Consider the following 24,040-nt stretch of genomic DNA (forward strand, 5'->3'; position numbering starts at 1 on the left):
TTCGGAATTTATATAAAAAAAATTCAACCCCCTAAGACACAAATACCATATACATCTAAAGGGCTAAATAAACTTCCTTAAGAGCCGACTAATGGTGATTTATAACCATAAAACCATAACCCGATAAAGCAGCTGATCGAACCTACCTGATGGAAATCAATGTAATAGATTAAAGTGCAAATTAAGCTTCCTTAACCCTAACGCCATAGTCGTAATCATACCCATATCCATAAACATCTCCAGTATGATCGATTAATGGTGCCTTAACCTAAAAATCTTGGAAATTTCATAAAAATGAAGAAAACGCAAAAAATTACAAACATAGTCCACAAAAAATAAGTATCTTAATCATAACGTATCCAAAGCAATGAATGAAATATACAAAAAGTTATTAAATTCACCAACTCAAATATTTTTAGGTTATGGATATGGCGAGAAACCAAAACCCAATTGGTTGGCTATGGTATGGTTATGGCGTTAGCGTTATGGTATGGCACCATTAATCGATTACATTGATTTTCATAAGGTAGGTTCGGTCAGCTGTTTTATCTGGTTATGGCTTTATGGTTATAAGTCCCATTAATTCGCCCTTAATGGTGCCATACCATAACGCTAACGCCATAACCATACCGAAGCCAACCAATTTTTTTTGGTTTCTCGTCATATCCATAACCTAAAAATATTTGAGTTGTTGAATTTAATAACTTTTTGTAGATTTTATTCATTGTTTTGGATACGCTATGACTAAGAGACTTATTTTTTGTGGAATATGTTTGTAATTTTTTGCGTTTTCTTCATTTTTATGAAATTTTCACGATTTTTAGGTTAAGGCACCATTAATCGATCACATTGGAGGTGGTTATGGATATGCAAAAATCATACACAGAAGATTGCGCATTCGCGAGTCCAAAATTGCTTCGTTCTGCGGATCTATGTCACAGTTGACTGCTTGAGCGAATGAAAGTAAGAGAGAAAAAAACAAGAGCAAAAGGATAATGACGTATAAATTGCGCATAAAAAACAGCTAAACTTTTGTTTACATGCGCAATATTCTGTGTGTGATTTGTGATGGATATGGGTATGGTTACGACTATGGTGTTAGGGTTAAGGAAGTTTAATTGGCCCTTTACACTACGCAAAACACATATGTCGCTGCATACTAAAGCTGGAGACATTGGTGCTTTATCGGTAACCGTATCGGTAACCTTTTAACAGCTGATTCGACCAACCTTATGAGAAGCAATGCAATCGATTATTGGTGCCGCTAAGGTCGTAACCGGTTACCGATAAAGCACCAATGTCTCCAGCTTAAGCAACGCACTGCATGACCCGCTCAAACAAAAATAACTCCATTAAATTATTGTTGGTTAAAGGCCGCGGCACAATGAAATTTTTCATATACATAGTTGCGTTTAACAAAAGCTTATGCATTCCAATAACATCACCACAATCAACCAAGATGTTGCGTTTGTAAATATGAAGGAACGTCTGACTTGGCAATTGAAGTTTATTTCGCCTTGCCCATTCGCATACAAAATTTCGCGAAGCACTATTATAAACATTCTCTATATACTAGAAATATACTTGCTAACATATTTTGTGTCGTATTCGACTGTTATATTGCAGTTTTTAATTGCGAAAAATGTTAGAAAAGTTACCAACCAGTGGGAAAAATTACTTCACTTGCAAAATGTGCCAAAACCCTTAACCAAAGCAAATGTCAAATTCTTGTTCTTATTCTGTGCTTGCAACATAGCTGCATAGAGCTTCCAGTTAAATATAGCTGCGCTTGAGTTTTAAAAAGCTATCAAAAGCAGCAAAACTAGCGGCGCTGCAGGAAAACATAAGTAATTTGGACCGTATTTAAATAACTAGATTTCCCATACACCATTGTGTCAAACTAAGTGTGATATCTTAAGGGCGAATTAATGGTGACTTATAACCATAAAGCCATAACCAGATAAAACAGCTGATCGAACCTGCCTTAAAGAAATCAATGTAATCGAGTTAGCGTTATGGTATGGCACCATTAAACGATTACATTGATTTCCATAAGGTTGGTTCTATCAGCTGTTTTATCTGGTTATGGCTTTATGGTTATAAGTCACCATCAATTCGGCCTTTATCTGTCAACTGACTGACAGGATTTTCAAGATGGCTACCTTTTAGCGTTTTGACAGAGTGTTCAATATGGCGGCGCATAGGGCCGGCTATCTTCAGTGGGTGATAGAAAGAGATACAGAATGAGACAGCGATTGTCAATCACAAATCAGGTGATCCAATCACTTTGGAATTTTGACGTCTATGCAGAAGATATCACACTTAGTTTGATTCACAATGCCATACACATTTCATCTCATCGATAATCTGTAATTAACAAATTTCAGGGATGCTAGTTTTGTTTCCAGTTCTAGAACCACGTTAGGAGTCATCTCTTTATGGAAGCGCAAAATGAGAGAGGTGTGTGAAACATTTGACAGTTAATAATCTATTTCCTAGTGATAGCAATTACGTAAACAGCCAGATAACCTATTGTGGATTTTTTATTGATCGGACCATTTGTTAATGTGGTTATAGTCAAATAAAAATAGGTTTTAATGTAAGTTTTTTGATATATTTTCTGTGCGTTATCTAGTAAAGCTGAAACTTACTTTAGAACCCATAATAATAATAATACTTATTTATTTATTGCAGTCTTTGGAATTAGATTAAATCTATGAGATCACATTTATACATTATACAGTCTTTGGATTTTGCATAATTGATTTTGATTTTGAATATGGCTACAAACGTGGGGGTCATATTAATATTATTGTAACTGACGCGTATCTGTATATTTGAGTCCACCTCTCTGTGCAATCAAGGTGGAATGCCCCAGCAGGCTCAGTACGTGGGGTCGTGGTTCTGAATCCTTTTCCACGTTGATTGAAGAGGGTTCAAAACTGCCAAACATACCACATTTAATAATTTTTGATAAAAATTAGATCGTTAAACGTTACCCAAACCTTTTATATTACGACAATGGCTATGCGCCAAAGTGTTAGACAAGAAGTGCTCTTATAAATGTTAACAAGAGTGTATTCAAAAGTAATAAGTGCAATCGTTTTTTACTATCGATTTTTCAGTACCATCCATGTTTTTATTATTGTGTCAAAATAGCGTCAATCTTCACCTGGCGAAAAAATAAGGAAAATAGGAAATTTTCTGGATTTCCAGAGGGTATTTTGGCAAAAACCGTATTACTCGGTATAGGCCTTGAAAAAAATCACTGAAACATAATGGAAGTTGTTGAAAATAGTAAGTACTTTATTCAAGAACACCTTTGTAACAAATTGAGGTTAAGTTGGTCATTGCTGTATTGGTCCTGATAATGTTTATTTTACAAGTGTGCGATGGAGGTGTTGACGACGCTGCAACAATCAATAGATCACCCAAATCTCCTTTAACAATAGGGGATAAAACAATACTGAAAGAGGCCGACGAAGGAGTTAGTATTGAAAAACATGATGATGGCAAAAGTGAACCTGACGGCAATTATGAAGTCAAGAACGCAAGTGATGAACAAAACCAAGAAATCAATAAAGACGATAGAGGTCAGAGCCCTAACCCTGCTGAAAATAATGAAAAATCTACGAAATCACGTTCACAAAGTCCTCAGCCACCTACATTAACAACAGAAACCGTTAACCAAGAAGAAAATGGTGAAAAAAATAAGTTAAATGGTAGCGGAAGTGTTAAATCAAAAAGCAGAAGTCATAGTAGAAGCCCAAGTGTAGAAAATGGGCTAGTTGAAGTAAGTAAAGATAGCAATAACAGTATAAGGCGAAGTAGAAGTCCCAGTCGCAGATTAAGTGATCAAACTAAACGTGACGAGGTAGTTGATGCAGATGCGACAAAAGAGGTGAGCGGCAAACGTTCCAGATCACGTAGTGTCTCTGTTCATTCACCAAGTTTATCAAAACGTTCACGCAGTGGGTCTGGGCGCTCACGCAGTGGCTCTCCACGATCCCGTAGTGGGTCTAAACAATCACGAAGTGGTTCACATAGATCTCGGAGCGGTTCCGAACTTTCAAAACACGGTTCACATCGCAGCGGATCCAACCGATCACGTAATGTGTCTAACCGCTCTCGAAGTGGATCTATACGTTCACGTAGTGGCTCGACACATAGTTCCAAACGATCCCGCAGTGGTTCCAAACGTTCTCGTAGTGGATCTAGACGTTCGCGCAGTGGTTCGAAACGGTCACGCAGTGGATCCAGGCGTTCATATAGTGGGTCCAAACGTTCAGGATCTACGCGTTCAAGAAGTGGTTCTAGACGTTCACAAAGTGGATCTAAGCGTTCACGTAGTGGTTCCGTACGATCGCGAAGTGGATCAAGACGTTCACGAAGCGGATCTAGACGGTCTAACAGTGGTTCACGTAGCGGGTCCGCTCGTTCTTATAGTGGCTCCAGGCGATCACGCAGTGGATCGCGTCGTTCTCGTAGTGGCTCCAAACGTTCACGGAGTGAAAGTGGTTCCAGTAGGTCTAGAAGTGGATCAAGACGATCACATAGTGGTTCCATACGTTCCCGGAGTCGTTCAGGCAGTGCATCTATACGACGCTCTCGCAGCGGCTCAGCAAGATCTAGAAGTCGGTCTGGCAGTCGTACTAGTCGAAGTCGCAGTCGGAGCCGCAGTCATTCGAAGACAAGGTCCAGATCCCGGTCCGGCTCTGTTGTACGCTCAAAGTCGAAATCGCAATCACGTAGCCGTTCACGATCTGGATCTCGATCCCGCTCAAAAAGTGGCTCAAGATCACCTACAATCAAGAAGACAAAGAAACGTAACATTTTAAGCGACTCAGAGGGTAAGTGAAAATTTAAAATTTTTAATTAAGTGTTTCTTTATTTGTTTTTATGAAGATGAGGCTCCGTCGGCTTCAAATAAAAGGGCTAAAATCACAGACACCGACAACGAGGATGACGATGATGGTGATCGAGTTGTTAAAGAGGGTGAGGAAGGTGAAGTGGAGAAAAAAAAAGCCGATGACAGTTCGGATGATGAAAATATTCCGATTGACGAGGGTCGCGAGTACGTAAAAAATTATAAATGAAATTGCTAATTCATAAAAATTCATCCTAAATTCGTTGCTCTTTTGTAGACATGACAATTTGATCTCTGATTTCGATGCCATGTTACTCCGTAAGAAAGAGGAGAAACGAGTACGACGACGAAAGCGCGATATAAGTTTGATCAATGATAATGACGACTTAATCGATCAGTTGATTGTTGGTATGAAGAATGCAGCGGATGAAGACCGACATTTGAACATGGAAGGTGCTCCTGCCACAAAGAAGATTTCAATGCTTAAGATGGTGATGTCGCAGCTTATTAAAAAAGATTTGCAGCTAGCCTTTTTGGAACATAATATTTTGAATGTGCTTACAGATTGGTTAGCCCCTTTACCAAACAGAAGCTTACCTTGTTTACAGATACGTGAAAGCATCTTAAAACTACTTGCAGATGTAAGTTTAATATTTCACATACACTTTAAATTGCGCGCATAGAAAAATTATGAATATTTTTATAGTTTCCCACTATTGATAAAAGTTACTTGAAGCAGTCAGGAATCGGAAAGGCTGTTATGTATTTATATAAACATCCACAAGAAACAAAAGCAAATCGAGATCGAGCTGGTCGTTTAATATCGGAATGGGCACGTCCAATATTTAATTTGAGTTGTGATTTTAAAGCAATGTCAAAGGAAGAACGTCAAGCGCGCGATTTAGCACAGATGCCACGTCGACACAAATCACCAGAACCACAACCAACATCTTCAAACAAAAAGAAAGGTTTGAACTCGGCTTTTGGCAAATCTGAAGAAAAGCCATTACGGCCAGGTGATAAAGGTTGGGTAGCACGAGCTCGCGTTCCGTTGCCATCAAATAAAGATTATGTCGTACGTCCGAAATCAACTGTTGAGGGAGAAATTTCTTCGGTATATCATTATCAAAAATATATGAGTATATATACTAAAATCAATTTAAATTTATATTTCAGTCTACGAAACGCAAGCCAAATCGCTTTGAAAAGCACATGAAAAAGTTCTTGGACGCAAAGCGTTTGAAAGCATCAAGACGTGCTGTTGAAATTTCTATCGAAGGAAGGAAAATGGCTCTTTAATCAATTTATATATATATGCACGCCGCGAATAATACGAATTGTTAAAGTGATATATATAAATGACAACAAGCCAAACAATCTAGTGCGCTTCATATATATGTACATATGTACTATGCTTTCTTGAAAAAGCAAAGAAGCTTTTCGGTGTTTATTGTAAGAACTGAGTCCACTGCGGAAACAGCAAATACACATGATAAATTAAAATGTTGGGCCACTTCGGTTTGCAACATAAATGTGTACCCGGCCATGTTTAATAAAAATTAAATAAATTAATTTGAACTTCCTAGACTACGCTTGAGTCTTTTGAATTGCGGTGCACAAGGGTTGACCACTTTACAATCCTATATACTAAGGCCTCGAGTTCTGGGATTTTCTTGGGATCTTATATTGGAAAACTAGTAACTTGTAACTGATGCATGTTTACCCTGTTTATTATTTTTGTAAAAGTCTTATTTAAATCAAAGGAAATTTTCTTTTTCTGGTAAAGTACGGCTTTCTAACAAAACACAATGATCTGAATTCGAAGGAAATATACATCTTTCCATCCGGGGATAGCTTGGTGTGCATTGAAATTTGATGTATAACTATCTGCTATCACCAATCTCCCCTACTAAGGAATCTTTTAAGCTAAAGAAGTGTTTTAAATTGGCTGAAATTCATTCGAAACACTTGTGTGTGTAAAGTGTACAAGACAAAGTAAATATTTTTGTTCAAAGCGAAACCACTTTTTTATTTGTTTAGTTTTAATTTTTTGATTATTTTTAAAACATTGGACTGAATGAATGTTTATATTTAACCACTGGTATGCATTTACATAACATCAGTATTTTCGAATCAAAATTCAAAAATAAGTCTGGACAGTTCCGAAAAAGCCCAGGATCCTGGATTGTCATTTTTAAATCCCGAAATCCCGGGATTGGAAAAGATCTTAGGGATTCGATGTCTTACAAATATTTTGCATATGAACATAGGAGTTAAAAGAATTTCAGATTTCTTTATTGTTATATAAATAGTTCTAGTACAGTCCGAACCTACGTTGAATATGAAAAGCAACGCAAAGAATAAGCTCTATATTGAACTGTATGCAATGCTTATGCTTCAACTATTTGACCAACATCGACAAAAACACGGGCATTTAATGTATGAGTAGTTGGTGCATTGGTCACTGTATTGACATATGTATATTCCATTGTAAATCCCAATGTAACCAAATCGCCTGCTTTCAACGAATTTTCTGGTGTAAAATTTAAACGTATTGATACTTTGTTTGATTTGCGCCAAATAATAAACCTGTAAATAAGATTTTACTTAATAAGAGCGGTTGAGAATTAATTTTAATTAATCTAATTATACTCAGGTTCTTCTCGAGGCGTTTGCACATCTTCATCAAATTCAGTGGAATCATCACGCTGATTAAGCACAAATTTTATTTCATGATTATCTAATTTAGCATTAGATTTCTGTTGCACTAAACGAGGCTCTTCGATTAGAGACGTTTGACGCGAAAGTGTAGTGCTTGTTAATGATGGCGAACTTGTTATTGACTTTAATGATTCAGCAGCTGTAGATGAGACCGTTGTTTCCTTTATTTTGCATGCGAGTTTAAACTCTTCAATCATTTTAATTTCCTCAGCAAGAGTAGGTAAATCTTTGATTTTTATAGACATATCATGCATAGTTGGATTCGTTAGTTTCAGTATAATAGAACTAGATCTACCAGCATTTAGTGCGTGTTCATTACGCACAAGTAAAACATCTGGTACATGATAATTAGCAAATAGTTGAATACGGTATTTCACTGATGTTGGATGATATTCTGGCTTTATGACATTATGCTCGCATTGGCGACAGCGCAAGGAACGTTTTATCCAAAGAATTCTGCGTTGTGGATATAGCTTATTGACACTGAATGGTTGATCGGATGGTTGTCCATGGCGTTGTTTGATGTTACTGACTACAAAAGAAAAACAATGCATTAGTTATATTTCTTATTGAGCTGTTATATCTACATGTAAGTAGGATAGTTAAAAAGAATTTTATATTAGCAAAGATTAAACTAGTAAATCAACGAAAAAGTTACAGAATATAACTATCCTGTTCACTTGTAGGTTTATATTACTATTTCTAAGATTTATCGGTTGTGTAAATAATTCCGCAGGCAACTCATCAGGTTCATCTGTAGCACTTGAAGGAGTAATATTTACTGGTTTTGCTTTTTGCGTATTTTTATCGGGCCAACCGATTTGACGACGTATCATTGAAACCGTTAGTCCAGTACGATCCTGCAATAACAGAAGAATAAATGTAGCATTTATTACTAAACAAATGTTTTGATACATAATTAATTGATGCATTAAAAAAACCTTTGGGTTTTATTGGCTGCACTAAGTTTATGTTTCCGTGCTGCTCATACAGCTCATATCTGTATGTTATACATGTATGGCTTTAGTATTGGGGCGAATATTAGCATCACTATGCTGTTAGTAAATAATCACAACAACAAAAACAGCAAGCAACGACACTTATATACAAGGCAACGAACAACATTCCACACACATAACCAGCAGCTCGAAGCGAAGAGATATTTCACATACATATATGTAGCCTGTAGCTAAAGCAGAAGTACTCACACATACACACGCATTTAGCTAGAAGAAAAGCATAAACTACAAATATACATGAATATAGCTGGGTAACCAAGCATGAGATACAACTGTTCTGGAACACATGTTCGCGAAATGACTAGACCTTAGGAGAAATGGGCGAACGAGAAAACCAGCGCAAGCCGAGGAATCAGCAATCAATTTGATTTAAACACGCTATAGGTTGTGAAGTACTCCCCCCAAAGTAGTCTAAATAAAAGCCATTTTGCACCACTGAATATTGGAGTTATAGATTCAAGGGGTCAGCGATTCGAACGTTAGTAGAAGGTGCGTAATTAGATAGATGAAGACCCAATATCGCTTAGTTAGTTGGCCGTAACTAAGGCACGTTGGGCAGATTAAAATATTTCCTAATAAAGTTTACATTGTTATCTTCAAACTACTTTTTGGTGACACGAGCGTAATGTTCTGGAGCAGTCAGTCCAAAATACAGATTAACGGTTATGGCGGCGTAAGAATGGCAGAACACGTTGTTTTTGTTGTTGTACCGATAAGAATACTCTCCGAAGCCTTCTGGGGAGTGTTATCGATGTTGATGATCCTTTACCGGATGCAGATCCGGCACTAAGTACCATTAAGGTACAAGCCCGACCATCTCGGGAACGATTTGATATGATCACATGAAACCTTCTAGGCCATACCACCCCGCCCCTCCCCCCACCACCTAGATCCATAGGGAACTTGGGGTCGCCAGAACCTCGGGCGTTAAAAAAACAGCATTCGCCACGGGTAGATGAGGTTGACAATTGGGTTGGAGAAGCTATATATTGCCCAGGCAACCCCTCGAATCAATTTGCAAATTATATACTTGCGGCGGGTATATTCTAAGTTCCCTATCAAGGTGGTTTTTTACCAATTGGAACGTTCTCTTGAGGCTGCATTCAGTACAACTATGTATCTGACAACATTCTTTGATATGGATCGGTTTATCGTAATTGGGGATAGAACATTATTTTATAACTGGTTGCTTGCTGATCCCTTTGGGCGGCTATTTCTTGGCTTGGTCATAGGATAGTCGTGTAAGCTTTGTACACTTTTTTTTACTAAATAACCTCCTTTCATACTCATTTTCCTCGTTGCTGAACGCTTGACTTCCAAAGCTAATAGATTTTTAACAATGTTATCATTGTGGATAATCCACAATGAATGTTATGAAACACCAATTCAGAAATGATTAATTCAGAGCCTACTATGTCATTACTAAAACACTTAAGAGTACTAAATTTGCTGAACTTTCTGTACAAGTCCTTGCTGCCCATTTGTTAAGACCAATGGTATTAATATCACCAGCAAGCAAAGAACACGTTCCGCCAGTTCCTAGATTTGCGTCATTTTTTTTCGCACCAGGTATAGCTAGAGTGATTTGTAACCCAATGGCCAATAACGCATTTAAAACAAGTAATGATGATCATAAGTATTTTTAGAGTTTACATACGTACAGTTAAGCTTGGAAATTTATGTGCTTTAGGCGCTTTGCGTCGCAAATATTCTTGTTTCTCCTGCTTATCCTGCAGCACAACAGCTTGATAATACTCCAGTAGCGAATTGAAACGTGTCTGATAAGAGCATTCATTTTCTGGCCAAGCCCCAGTTGCTGTATATAATTTTAGTGCAAATGTTTAAAAAATTTAAAACTCTAAATTTGCATTAGCTTACCAACAGATTGATCGGGTATGCCCACATCACGCGAGGTCCACCGACAACCCAAACACGAGAGATAGTACATCTTCTTTGTAACAGCCTTGGCTCCATCACCCTCGCCTTCTTTGGAAGGTTCATCATTTTTCCTACAAAATAAAATATTTACCTGGAATGTTAATAAAAAGCAATAAAGGCATGCAAGCATACTTCGGCACCACAACCATTGTAGCTCGAGCGGATAGAGTGTGTTGACAACATGGACAATTAAAGCAATTCGTACAGCAATTCTTTTTGTGCTTTGCCTCCGATGAAGGAATATTTTCCAAACAGTTCGAACAGAAATGAGAATCAACCTATAATACATGAATTTGAATAAATAAACGTGAATATCTCATATGAGCAGCGTATTACTTCATGGCAAACACAAAAGCCACACCGAAGCTTGAGGCAATGTCTGCAGAAAAATAGTTTAGTTATTGGATTAACTAAGCCACAAGTGCAAGCATAGTTAACGACACTTTTTTGCATGAAATTTGCCATTTTTATTCCAAATTTTAGTGAGTTATGGGTGAGCGATGACTAAACCGCCTATAGATGAGAGGCTATCGATAACATCGAATGTTGTTATTGTAGCGATAAGGACACTCCTTGATCCCAAAAATCACAAAAGAAGATCGCGCGTTCAGCATGTAAACATTAGATCAGCTGTTTTATATGGGCATTTCATACGTCATTTTCCTTTAGCTCTTGTTTTTTTCTCTCTTATTTCTTTCGCTCAAGCAGTCAACTATGACGTTGGTGCGCAGAACGAAGCGATTTTGAACTCGTAAATGCGCAATCTGGGAATGTGATTTGTGCGAAACCATGATGGAATTATAGAAGGTCCCATGGTGAGTGTTATCGATAAGGTCGAATACATACATGCCGTCTTTCAGTGAGTTTTACAACTCCGGCTCACGAATGCTCTGGATCATTGAGAGACTTGAGAAGCAGATGTCGTGAAATTTTCGCACACGTGAAATGTGATAGGCAGATGTCGCCGCTGTTTTTCATTTAACTCATACGGCGAAAGGCTAAGCAGCGACATCTATTTTTGAAAAAGTAGGTATATTAAAGGCCGCGTTGCCAACCTAAAAAGAAGTAATTAACAAATTATCTGGCTCACAAATTGAACCAGACTTCTGTCTGGATTTATCTGCCTCAAATCGTTGTTGTTGCATTTACATGCAAAATTAGATTTTGCCACCGGATGATAGCTATAATGAGTGCTCACAAATCACCCGCATAAGATTGCGCATTGCGCATATAAACAAAAGTCAGCTGCTTTTCATGGGCAATTTTACGTAATTTTTCTTTAGCTCTTGTTTTTTTTCTTTCTTTCATTCGCTCAAGCAAACAAGTGTGACGTTCCTGCGCAGAACGAAGCAATTTTGAACTCGTGAACGCGCAATCTTCTGTGTGTGATTTGTGCTTTCAGCGAACACCACTGTTAGTCAATTGTTGAGTGATAACTTTCTGAAAGTCCCGTTGACTGTTTTGATCCACTCCACGGGTGGGACTTTACGTCAAATTACTGAGTATACACTTTTTCCGCTACATTCGCTCAACGTTTTTACTTAGCTTATCTAACGGTTTTTTGACAGTTTAAACGGTAATAGTCTAGAACAAGGGAGGTGTGAAACCAAAGAGGATAAATATATAAGATACGGCAGTCTGCTACTCGGTGAAATAAGAAAAATTGCAGCTTTTTTAATGGCTGAAAGCAAAGTTTATTCGATTGGGTATCGCTAATTCTCTTGCCCACATATTCGTAAACAGTGCCACAAAAGAGAAATAAACGCTGGTACCTTATTTTCAATTTTGGTCGTTTTTAGGCTATAACCAAGCTTTTTTTGCTTTGTTTTCACTGAGGTAAAAATTTATAATTTTCCCTACCTTCATTAAGCCTTCTACAATTTTCAATTCACCTCAATGGATTTCTTACGAAAAAAATCGCAGTCATTAAAATGTAGCAGAACAATGGCACTTCACCTAGCAGATAGTTAAGAAAAGTGTTGGATATTGAAGCAAACCAATTTTCGTCAATTGTTGACGATTCAGAAAATCTGTCAAAAACTTTTCGTGATAGGTTTTTGTCACTATTTCAGTAGCAATTGCACCTCAAAGAAATTTGACGGAGTTTCGACACGTATGAGTTTTTTAGCGGGGATTACCCTTATTCCTTTAAATGTATGAAAACATTTATTTTAAGCAATTTTTAATTTATACTTTTGTAAACCACAAATACACTTGAACATTATCAACTTTAAAATAACAATGCTTGTAATTTGTGTGAAATATCTTTTGATACTTTTCTTTGTTATTAATTTTTTGATGTATACAAATATTCATAGAAAAATAATTGTAAAACAATTTTAAAATATAAAAAAAAAAATATGAGCGGACAGACGTTCATTGTATTCAAATTTAATTGGAGTTGATGGAAAAAAATTATTAATTAAAAATGAATTAAATTGTTTATTCTGTTTTAAAAATGAAATAAAAACAATTAAGTTTACTATCGGATGAATGTTTGCTCATGCCAGTTATTTTGGGACGAGATTTCCTGTCTAAATTTAAAATTTGCTTAAAAAAATTAAAATTGAAATATTCAAGAGAAAAATTAATACAAATAAGAGAAAATTGTGGTATTGTACCATGAACCAATAAACAGATCTCGCATTAAAAAATGAGGGAGCAAAAAGTCATAGTTAGCCGTGAAATAAATTTTCTCGGCGTGACGTCACGCTTTTGATAACATGTTTTATTACTGACGCAGTGTTCAAACTTTATTCCAATCGGATTATTTTGCTCCGTTCTTACCTCCTACTACATTTTTTTACTCAAAGGTTTATTTGGGTCGAGTTGAAACCAAATAGTATTACTACCTAATATGTTTTGGTTGAAGTTTTTATTGTATACCTATGAAAAGGTGATGGTTTACAAGTGACGATTGGATGAAATGACGTGAAATCATGTTTGTTCACATTTTACTTACAGTTTTTGTACTTTTTTCGTACGGAGTGAAAAAAAATAAGTAAAATGTAAGCAAAAAATGTGTTCGGGTGTGATCTGTAAATCCTGCCAAAATTCAACATACAGCACTTCTTGAAGTACATTGAGTCAGTGAGTTCAGCTAACTCTGTTTTGCGATAACAGTCGCCAATTGGGGGAACCAAACGAGGTAAAATCTTCCTCCAACTGTCTCTGCCAACTCAGTGCAGGTTTTCTCTTTCCTCTGTTTACAAACTGCCGGAGCGTATTCGTTCATCCGCATAACATGCCCTAGCTAGCAAAGCCTTTGGATTTTCAATCGTTGCAATATCGTCATGTCTGCGTAAAGCTCATATAACTCATCATTATACCTCCTTCGACACTCGCCGTCAACATCACGGATAGAACTATAAACCTTCCGGAGAACTTTTCTCTCGAATACTCCAAGAGCCATTTCATCTTCTCTCGACACCTTCCATGATTCCGAGCCATACATCAGGACAGGTATGATGAGTGACTTGTAGAGCGAGAATATTGTTCGTCGAGAGAGGACCTTACTTTTCAATTGCCTGAAGAAGCACTTGTTGGCAAGAGTTATTCTCCGTTTGCAAATCATGATTTCTAGGCCGACATTGTTTTTGCTTTTAATGCTGCTTCCCAATTGAACGAAAGCCTTCACAGTATCGAATTTATATCCGTCAACAGTGACGTAGCTACAAAGGCCACGATGACAGCAAGTGCTTCTGTCCAAATTTACTTTAAGATCCACTTTTTTTTGCTTCTTTATTTTCGCCTCCATGTTTGAACAGCCCGACGGGTATCCCGTCATTACTTGGCTCCTTGTAGTTTTTTAGCCATGATATTGGATGCCGGGAGTGTTTTTCATCATCGGCGATCGGGGTATCGGGTTCGTCTTCCCCCACACTCTGTACGTCAGTTACCAGGTTGCCATTATCCTACAGGAATCTGCCCTGGTATTGAAACCTTCTGTCATTAAAAGAGCATAAAATATGTATGGTAAACCGAAAATAATAATAATATTTTTTGGCGGGGAGATAGAGCCCACTTTTCTTCCAGAATGTGGTGTGCTTATGGGAGCATTAATTGGTCATCCTACACGTTTTAGGCTGACTCCATGTGCATCTGATAGGCAGATAACTTTTTTACTAAGAAACATTTTATGGCGAAAACACAATCGAAAGTTTTGCCAAGCCACCAAATCAATTTTATGTTAGTTTTTCGCCCGCTTGCAAAAAGGAAGAAAAAATATACTCCGAAAATTTAATTTTTACTCCGGCGTAGTCGCAAAGAAATTGAAATTTCAATTTCTTTGGTAGTCGTTTGTTCAGGTAACAGTTTTAAATACTCCGAACACTGGTAGCGAAACATGAGAGAAATGTAATAAATCGAAAAATTCAAAAGCGCTACGTCATCAAACTTTTATTTCAAATTCGATTACAAATACAACAATTCCGGAATGCGAGATCTTAGCTCATTCGATTATGGTATTGTATATTAAAAAAAATGAAACTCAAAATATGTCAAATATGTCAGCAGATACGATCTTTTAAGATCAATCTTTTTTTTTTTTTGGATTATTAGTTTCTTGGTTAAAGCTTAAGCTTATAAAACACACCAGGTTATCCCTCCATTGGTGTTAATCCATAACACCATGTTATATATTCAAATTTTAATGTCTTTACATTGTTGTACAGTTGCTCCACCAACACACAGGTAATACACTAAGGCCAGAACCATGTGCGTAGGTTTCTGCGTAATTAAGGTTCTTATATATTTAGATATAATGGTTTACTCCAAGTACGCTGAATTATATTTAGATTTAATGGTTTACTCCAAGTACGATAAATTTTAAGTTTTTCAACTATTTTTAATAATTTTTTGTCATTTCGATTCCCTCACTATCCGCCCTTTTGATCTCAACCGCATGAATAGCGTCCTTTTATAGCACGCGGTTGAGTTGTCGGGAAAATAACTTGACGCGACGACGTTACAACACGAAGTGATGTAAGATCAATCAATGATAGTCCGAAGCCTACTTTAGCTCTAGTAAACGGATGTCATAATGAAATTACAGATACTAATGATATATTTTGTATTGATATTTTTTCCGATTTTCCAGAACCAGATATAAACCTTAAATTAGATAAAACTAAGATATTAATTTTGCATGATATAATAAAATCCTACCTTAAAGCAGAGGATATAACTGTTCGTCCAATCGATTATGAAATGAAAATTCATTTGACGACCGAAACCCCGTTTTATTGGACCCCGCGACGCTTATCATATTAAGAAAAAATCGTTGTAGAAACTACTATTGATGAGCTGATGAAGGAAGACATCATTAGACCCAGTAACTCACCATATCCATATGCTTCTGCAATAGTTTTAGTTAAAAGAAAAGGTAAAATGCGAATGTGTATAGATTACAGAGGTTTAAATAAATTAACAGTAAGGGATGATTACCCGCTACCTTTAATAGATCACTGCATTGAATATTTAGAAGGAAAAAATATATTTACAATATTAGACTTGAAAAGTGGATTTCATCAAGTCAAGATGTCACCAGAATCTGTTCAGTATACAGCTTTTGTAACGCCGAATGGGCAATATGAGTATTTAAGAATGCCATTTGGATTAAAAAACGCACCTGCTGCATTCCAAAGATTTATAAATACGATTTTTAGAGACTTCATTGATTCAAAACAAATAATTATTTATATGGATGATATAATAAAGCTTCGCGAAGTTTTGAGCAACATAAAGAATTATTAGATTTAGTTTTGAAACGTATTTCAGAAAAAGTCCTAAAGTTAAATCTTAACAAATGTAAATTTGCCTATCACGAAATTGAATATTTAGTAACTTCTAAAGGCATTTCACTTACAGATATTCATTTGAAGACAATAAAAGATTATCCTATACCAAGAAACCAAAAAGAGTTACACTCTTGCATAGGACTTTTTTCTTTTTTTCGACGCTTTGTACCATCATTTTCTCGGATTGTGAAACCATTACAACAACTGCTTAAACAAAATGTAAGCTTTGATTTTAACAAACAGTGCGTTAGTGCATTTCAGGAACTTAAAACTTAATTGACTGAAAGTTCAGTGTTATCTATTTATAATCCTTTAAAAGAAACAGAACTACATTGTGATGCAAGTTCATTGGGATTCGGAGCAGTTTTATTGCAGCGTCAAGATGATCATGAATTTCATCCAGTTTCTTATTTTTTAAAAACTGCTACAAGTACTGAAAGCAGATACCATAGTTTCGAACTTGAAACTCTAGCAATAATTTACGCGTTGAAAATATTTAGAGTATATCTTGAAGGTATTCCATTTAAAATTGTTACAGATTGCAATTGGGAAGAAACAGGTGAATTCTCGTATTGCAAGATGGGCATTAGAACTTGAAAGTTTTAATTATACTATTCAACATTGGTGCATCCATGGGACATGTTGATCCGTTAAGTCGATGTCAAGTTGCCAGCATAGATATTAGTGAAGCTGAATTTGAAATACAGCTATGCCAAGAACGTGACAATGAAATAAGAGCTTTAAAAGAGCGCATGGAAAAAGAAGAAGTAATAGACTTGAGATTTTCAAATGGTTTAATTTATAGAGACAAAGGAAAAAGAAAAGTAGCACTTTATGTGCCAAAAGAAATGGAGGACAATATTATAAGACTGCTACATGAAAAAATAGGGCATCAATCTGTTCAAAAAACTGTGATGACGTTATGCGTTATGTTTACATTATTGGTTTCCGAAAATGAAACAAAAATTGAAAAATTAATACAAAACTGTCTCAAGTGTATTATTTATGCAGAGCCTGTTCGAGTAAATGAACGAAATTTGTTTAATATACCTAAAAACCTGAACCATTTGATACAATTCATATTGATCATTTTGGTTCTCTACCTTCAATTCAATTTAAACGGAAACACTTGTTAGTCGTGATTGATGCTTTTACAAAATGCGTTAAACTTTATCCGACAAATTCAACAAGTATCAAAAAAGTTAATGCTGCTTTAGATAAATATTTTAGTTACTATAGTCGTCCAAAACGCATTGTAAGCGACAGAGGTACATGGTTTACGTCATTGGATTTTGAAAATTTTTTATTAAAGCGAAACATATTACAGACTAAAGTACCTACCGCCTCTCCACACGCGAATGGGAAAGTGGAGCGAGTAAATAGTTTTGAAAACTATGTTAGGTAAACTTAGTCATCCACTTAACCATGCAGATTGGTCCAACAAACTTTTCCAAGTGGAATATGCCATTAATAATTCTGTTCACAGTACTACGGGAAATTCTCCTAGTAAACTTTTATTCGGCGTAGAACAGAGGGTGAAATGGTGGATGAGTTCACAGAGTACTTAGATAATAGAATAAATGTTGATGAAACGCGGGATCTGGAACAAATTAGATTAAATGCATCTGAAGCTATTAAGAAAAAGAAGGAATATAATTTAAACTATTTCTTAAAAAAAAAGTGTGAGGGAAAATAATATGAAGTGGGAGATTTGGTAGTCATAAGAAATGTAGATTCGGTTGTGGGAACAAACAAAAAACTCATACCGAGGTTTAAAAGCCCTTACGTAATACATAAGATTTTAGGAAATGGTAGATATGTGGTGCTAGACGTAGAAAACTGCCAGTTGACTCAATTACCGTATGATGGCGTTGTTGAAGCTAATAAAATGAGAAAGTGGCTTGGAAATAATAGTAATGGGGTCGTTTCTGCTGAAGAATTAAATGAGTTATGAAATATTAGCTTTTATCGGATTGTTAGGATTGTTATCTCGATTATAATTATCTGTTTATATATAAAGAATTTTAAAATATGTAAACAATTTAAAAATATTCTTTATACTTTTATGAACATGAAATGGTATATTAACTTTGGTCCGATGTTTGTAACATTGAGAAATACAGAAGATAGACTCACCATTAAGTATACCGAATTGATCAGGGCGACTAACGAGTTGATGTAGCCATGCCCGTCTGTCCGTCCATCCGTCTGTCTGTTTGAACGCAAACTAGTTCCTCAAATTTTGAGATATCTCAATGAAATTTGGCACAAGGATGTATTTTTGTATTATATTAGACATTTGTCGGATCCGGTAGGATCGGACCACTATAACATATATTTCCCATACAACCGATCGTTCAGATAAGACGATTTTGGTCATTTCTGCCGCAATTTAAAAAGTATAAACGTGAAACTCGGTGATATATATTCTAATATATCATAGGAGATATCCTGAAAAATCACTTTGATAGGAGCTATATATAGTATATATCCCATACAACCGATCGTTCAGATAGAAAGATTTTTGGTCATTTCTCCCTTAGTTTCCAATATAAAAACGTGAAACTTAATGATATATATTCTAATATATCATAGAAGATTTCCTGTAAAAATCATTTCGATCGGAGCTATATATAATATATATCCCATACAACCGATCGTTCAGATAAGGGGGTTTTTTTGCCATTTTTTATTTTATATTTATCTTAAAAATCGTTTACGTATGTACATCTATATATTTCTTATCTTATACATCCGATTATTTGGAGATTACGAACGGGATAAGATTATTGTGCAGCCCCATTCATGAAAAGTATGAAGTCATGAAAGTATGAAGAAGACAGTCCCGTCCTTACTTGTTTTAACTTAATTTAGTTTTTAAATTATATGATCGGGGACGGTCTTAAGTCAGGTTGGCCGAGTTGTAAACCACAAATACACTTGAACATTATCAACTTTAAAATAAATATGCTTGTAATTTATGTGAAATATCTTTTGATACTTTTCTTTGTTATTCATTTTTTGATGTATAAAAATATTCATTGCAAAATAATTGTAAATTGTAAAACAACTTTTAAATATTAAAAAAATAAAATATTAAATAAAGCTTTAAAATTTATTTAATAATTTGGGAAAATTTTAAACAACCGCCAAACAAAAAGTCACCATTAAAAAAATTTTACAAAGTTTTGAAATTATTTTAGAGGCCTGCAATCCTTGAAAAACGTACTATTGCATATAAAATTGTTCTTACCTTAGTTAAAGTTTGGCCGCTAAAGGGGTGTGAAAAACCACAATATAAATATATAAACAACAAATAAAACCAAGTTTTTTTTAATAATATTTTAGCATTGTTTCTATTTTTAATTTATATCCGTTTATTACATTACATAATATGCAAATTAGTTCATTTATATTTTTGTTGCGTGGATGTATCTTACTTATATTCACTTCCTTCTTAACTTATGTTTTTATATTATTTTGAATGTTTTTTTTTTCGTTATAAATAATGTAAAGCTACTTAATAGTAATAATTTTTAATAATTATTTATTTAATATATAAGTTGTTGTTTATACCATCATTATACAAATAATACAAATGCTCTAAATATATTTATGTTGTTGTGTATATGTTTATATATATGTATGTATAATTTGTTTTAGGTGCTGGTATGTGGATATAGGTAGATGGCGGATATTTTTTATACATACATATATATGTATATGCATACATGCAAATATACAATTTTTTTCTTTCAATGGAACAGTGTATTTGGAAGGGTTACACGGGGGGAGAGGGGCGGGGTTTCTGTGCTCACAATTTACGTATTAATTAAATTAGTTTATGCTTTTACTCATATTTGTACATACGTATGTAGTATGAATATATCTATACATATGTATATATAAATAAACCTGCGTTATACACTAAAAAAGTTTAATACAAATACAAACTAACTGGTTTACCGCATTTATTTTTAATTTTTTTTTTTTTTGAAATTTTTTTAAGTATTTGTAAGCACAAATATAAGCTTGTTGTGCCTGAAATATGCATATCCATCTGTATGTACATATATATGTACGTATGCATACCATATGTAATATAACGTCCGTCTAATTAACATCGTTTCAATATGTTAAGGTCGTCTATAATATCTTACAATTTGTCTGTATGTATGTATGTACATCTGTACGTTCGAAATTTATTCTTATTTTCATGTATTTATTTTTGTAGTTTTCTGTTTTAAGATTTATTTACCACTAAATTACATATGTCGAGTATGCGTAAGTTCGAGTCTGCTCATTATTAATATATATTGACTTATGTATATAGTATGTGAACAAGTTAATGGCTCATTCCTTATATGAATTTGTTTTTCATATACAAACATATCCTATGTTATTTTTTTAAAGATACTTTTCCTTTTTTTTACATAAAAATAAAAATATTATACAATAACAATCTTGTGTAAGGAAGATTTTCGAAATTTTGAAATTTTATTCAAAAGCCTTTGTAATAGTTGGGTTACTCTATTTCTTACTTGCTTTTACTGCTTTGTTAACGTTATTTGCATTTCTTCCAAAGCTAGCTTATATACATACTTATTTTCATAATTTTTTATTTTATTTTTATTTATTTATTTTTTTTTTTTGTAATAAATATTGCATATATGTATGTATGTCTACAGTTATGTAGTTACATCTGCGAGTATAAAAAAGTAGCAAATTTGTTTGCAAGTTTTATCAGTTAAATTTTTTTTTGTCATTTCCCATAATTTTAAAACAGGATTTAATGATTTAAACAACAAAGTCTGTTAACCAATTTCGAAAACGTTTTTGAAGAATACTTGTAGCCTAATCCAAGACGATTTCAGTACCAGGTGTTATATATATATTTTTTTTTTCATACAACGTCTTTGTACAACAAAATGTCAGTTAATCGAAATCAATGAAAATTTTCTATTGAAACTGATAAAATTTGCATATCATTTTTGCTGCAATTTTATTGCTCGCAGGTGTATTTACGACGTTCTGCTTTATACATCCTTTTACACTTTAAAATCTAACCAACAGTTAAAAATAAAATAACTAACTTTTTCTAAAGCGGTAAAGTTTGCACGCAGACAAAACCAAAACATTTACAAGTGAACTAGCAAAAAAAAAAAAAAAATTTACATAGTTTTTTGTTGCTTTAGCTATATGAACATTTCATATTTTACCATGCATATGCTGTTGTTATTTATCATCGACCTGGTGCCTGCGGCGAAGGTGTACTTTGGTGTACGCCACCAACTCCACCTACATCTTCTTTCTTAGCGCCATGCAGCGTATCAACAGCTATCGGATGTGGCATACCACCCAGTGTAGGTGGCTTTCCCATAATCGTTGGTGGTTGTGGCCCCGAGGGCGATGGCTGGTGGTGTGGCGACTGTTGGATACGATGGTGAGGTGGGGGTGGTGGCGGCCCTAATGGCCCACCCACTGATGGTGGCGGTATAGGACTCGGTTCTTTGCCGCGCAAATGTGCCGCTGACTGCGCTGCATACATACTCAACGCCACTTTATGTCGTTCCTCCTCATGACGCAATGCTTCCATTATATTATAACGTAACATTGGTGCATATGGATCTCGATATGGATCCATTGGCCAACCGGGTGGGCCCGGTGGACCAAAATGTGTTATGGGTGGGCCACCCAATGTGGGCGGCATCATAGTGCGCGCAAGATGTGGTGGTGGTGGCCCCACTGCATGCGGTCCATGTCGACCAGCCATAAAAGAGGCATGATGTGCAGCAGCTGCGGCATTTGCTTGCGCTTGTGCTTGCGCCTGCGCTTGTGCTACGGCGATCGACTGATGATAGCGTGAATCGTTTGCAGCTGCTGCCGCTGCTGATGCACGCATAATCATTACATCTTGCTCTTCTTTGGTGCGCGGATGTTCTTCTTTGATGCGTATTTCACCACTACTACCACCACCGCCGCTGGGCCCGCCCAACGGATCGTTGATGCTTCGATGTGGCGACCGATCGCGTGGTGTTGTATTCATTGCAGCTGCAGCTGCGGCTGCTTGCGAAAGTTTATTATTTTCATTGATACGTTGTTGCTGCAACATTCGCTCACGTTCCAGCTCACGTCGTTCCATTTCACGCCGTTCGCGTTCTTTCCGTTCACGTTCTCGCTCTCGTTCACGTTCACGTTCCTGTTGTTCTCGCTTCATCTTTTCCTCTTTCTCTTTACGTTCACGTTCTTCACGCTCACGACGTTGTCGTTCACGTTCACGTTGTTCACGTTCACGCATTTCTCGTTCACGTTCACGTTCTTCCGCTTCGCGCCGCGCATTGTCCAAAGCCGGATCAGGCTTCAGTGGCCACATTGGTCCACTAGCGGCTGCTGGATGATATGCAACCGTACGTTGTAGCCTGTAATAAGGAAAACAATTTGTTAACAATATAAGGATTAATAATATGTATTAAACGCTATCAAAAAACCGATCAGAGTACAAGAGAACTTTGGTCGACCCAGCGATCGCCACTCGAAATTACTTGAAATAAATTTTTGAATTCAAACTTCACGAAAAAAATAAGATTTTTTCGTAAGACACGATCGACGTGACCTGTGGCAGCGCCTTGTTTTTTTTTTTATATCCTACTTAGGTCAACCGAAAAACTTGGTAGTGTGAACCGAAAAAAATTTTAAGTTAGCACTACTCATCGTTCATCGGTCTATCCGAGAGCCTACTTGTCCAAGGGGTCATGATCACATGTTTTTTTGCAATAGCTTTCATATACAAAAATGTATTATAATGAAATTCAACATAATACTTCTTCTGACAGCGACCACTTTTTAAAGATCAAATATTATTTAAAAATAAAATATAGTTATATGATAATTCAACACTTAACGCCTACTAAAGCAGCTCAAATCTTTTGATAATCTTTCACCGACTTCAGAAGATGTTGTGATAAAGTTTATTATCCATCTTTTCTTTACAGAATAAAATTGCCCTAGACAAGAATCACAAAATCGGTTGATTACCACGTCGGAAAAATTTAATATACTAGGGGGACTCATGAAAGCATATAAACTTATAAGGTGTAAAATTTTATCCATTTACACACGCTGTTATATGAACGCACCTAGAAATACTCTTCATAAACTTGATTGTTTATCAGCTGTATTATTGCCAAACAAAAATTTTTTGATTGTTATACAAATTAAAAAATGCCAAGATTAAGTGAAAAATCAAAACTAAAACGTCTTTACTAAGATATTCTTGTAAATGACTTGCTGATGTTGGAGATTTCTGATGAAAATGCCTTCTGTAATGTCTGCAAGGTTGCATTCCTTTGAGTTTACCGCGTTTACACAATGAAATGTGCGCGTAAATTTATACAAATTGTGTAAATGATTTTTCATACAAAATTTCACAGTTCGTTTACGCACTAGATAAATTTATACGTTTACACACTTTATAAGGCATTTATACGGTTACATGAGTCCCCCAATAACCCAAAATTGTTAATACTCAATGTATGTAGATATCTGTAGCAAAATTCACAAAAGCCCTAACTAGTTCCATGGAACTTGGGGTCGCCAGAACCTCAGCTGTCAAAGAAACAGGATTCGACACGCGTAAGCGAGGTTGACAATTGGGTTGGAGAAGCTATAAACTGCGCTGAAAGGGTGCCCTACACAAC

The 24,040-nt window shown here is 35.7% G+C and overlaps 3 protein-coding genes across 16 annotated transcripts in view; 1 reads left to right on the forward strand and 2 right to left on the reverse strand.

Annotated features, from left to right (window-relative positions):
• Window positions 1-3,124: 3,124 nt before the first annotated feature.
• LOC137249503 (IWS1-like protein) lies at window positions 3,125-6,457 on the forward strand. The gene is made up of 6 exons (XM_067781069.1): window positions 3,125-3,297; window positions 3,387-4,850; window positions 4,906-5,074; window positions 5,145-5,508; window positions 5,574-5,981; window positions 6,044-6,457. The coding sequence occupies exons 1-6, from the start codon at window positions 3,279-3,281 to the stop codon at window positions 6,164-6,166; spliced, it is 2,547 nt and encodes an 848-aa protein (XP_067637170.1). The 5' UTR covers window positions 3,125-3,278; the 3' UTR covers window positions 6,167-6,457.
• Window positions 6,458-6,867: 410 nt separating this feature from the next.
• Window positions 6,868-11,066, reverse strand: DCTN4-p62 (dynactin subunit 4). The gene is made up of 7 exons (XM_067781070.1): window positions 10,882-11,066; window positions 10,678-10,823; window positions 10,486-10,616; window positions 10,269-10,423; window positions 8,286-8,448; window positions 7,520-8,120; window positions 6,868-7,456 (listed from the first exon to the last, which is right to left on the reverse strand). The coding sequence occupies exons 1-7, from the start codon at window positions 11,008-11,010 to the stop codon at window positions 7,258-7,260; spliced, it is 1,524 nt and encodes a 507-aa protein (XP_067637171.1). The 5' UTR covers window positions 11,011-11,066; the 3' UTR covers window positions 6,868-7,257.
• An 8,476-nt stretch (window positions 11,067-19,542) lies between these two features.
• LOC137251409 (streptococcal hemagglutinin-like) overlaps window positions 19,543-24,040 on the reverse strand; it is a 124,339-nt gene continuing 119,841 nt past the window's right edge. For all 14 annotated transcript variants that reach the window (XM_067785911.1, XM_067785908.1, XM_067785903.1 and 11 more), the window contains one exon: window positions 19,543-22,762. In XM_067785911.1, coding sequence (XP_067642012.1) covers window positions 21,586-22,762 — 1,177 coding nt within the window. In that variant the 3' untranslated portion in view covers window positions 19,543-21,585. The remainder of the gene's footprint in view (window positions 22,763-24,040) is intronic.

The sequence above is a fragment of the Eurosta solidaginis genome, chromosome 4 (genome assembly GCF_040869045.1).
Source record: "Eurosta solidaginis isolate ZX-2024a chromosome 4, ASM4086904v1, whole genome shotgun sequence".
Lineage (NCBI taxonomy): Eukaryota > Metazoa > Arthropoda > Insecta > Diptera > Tephritidae > Eurosta > Eurosta solidaginis.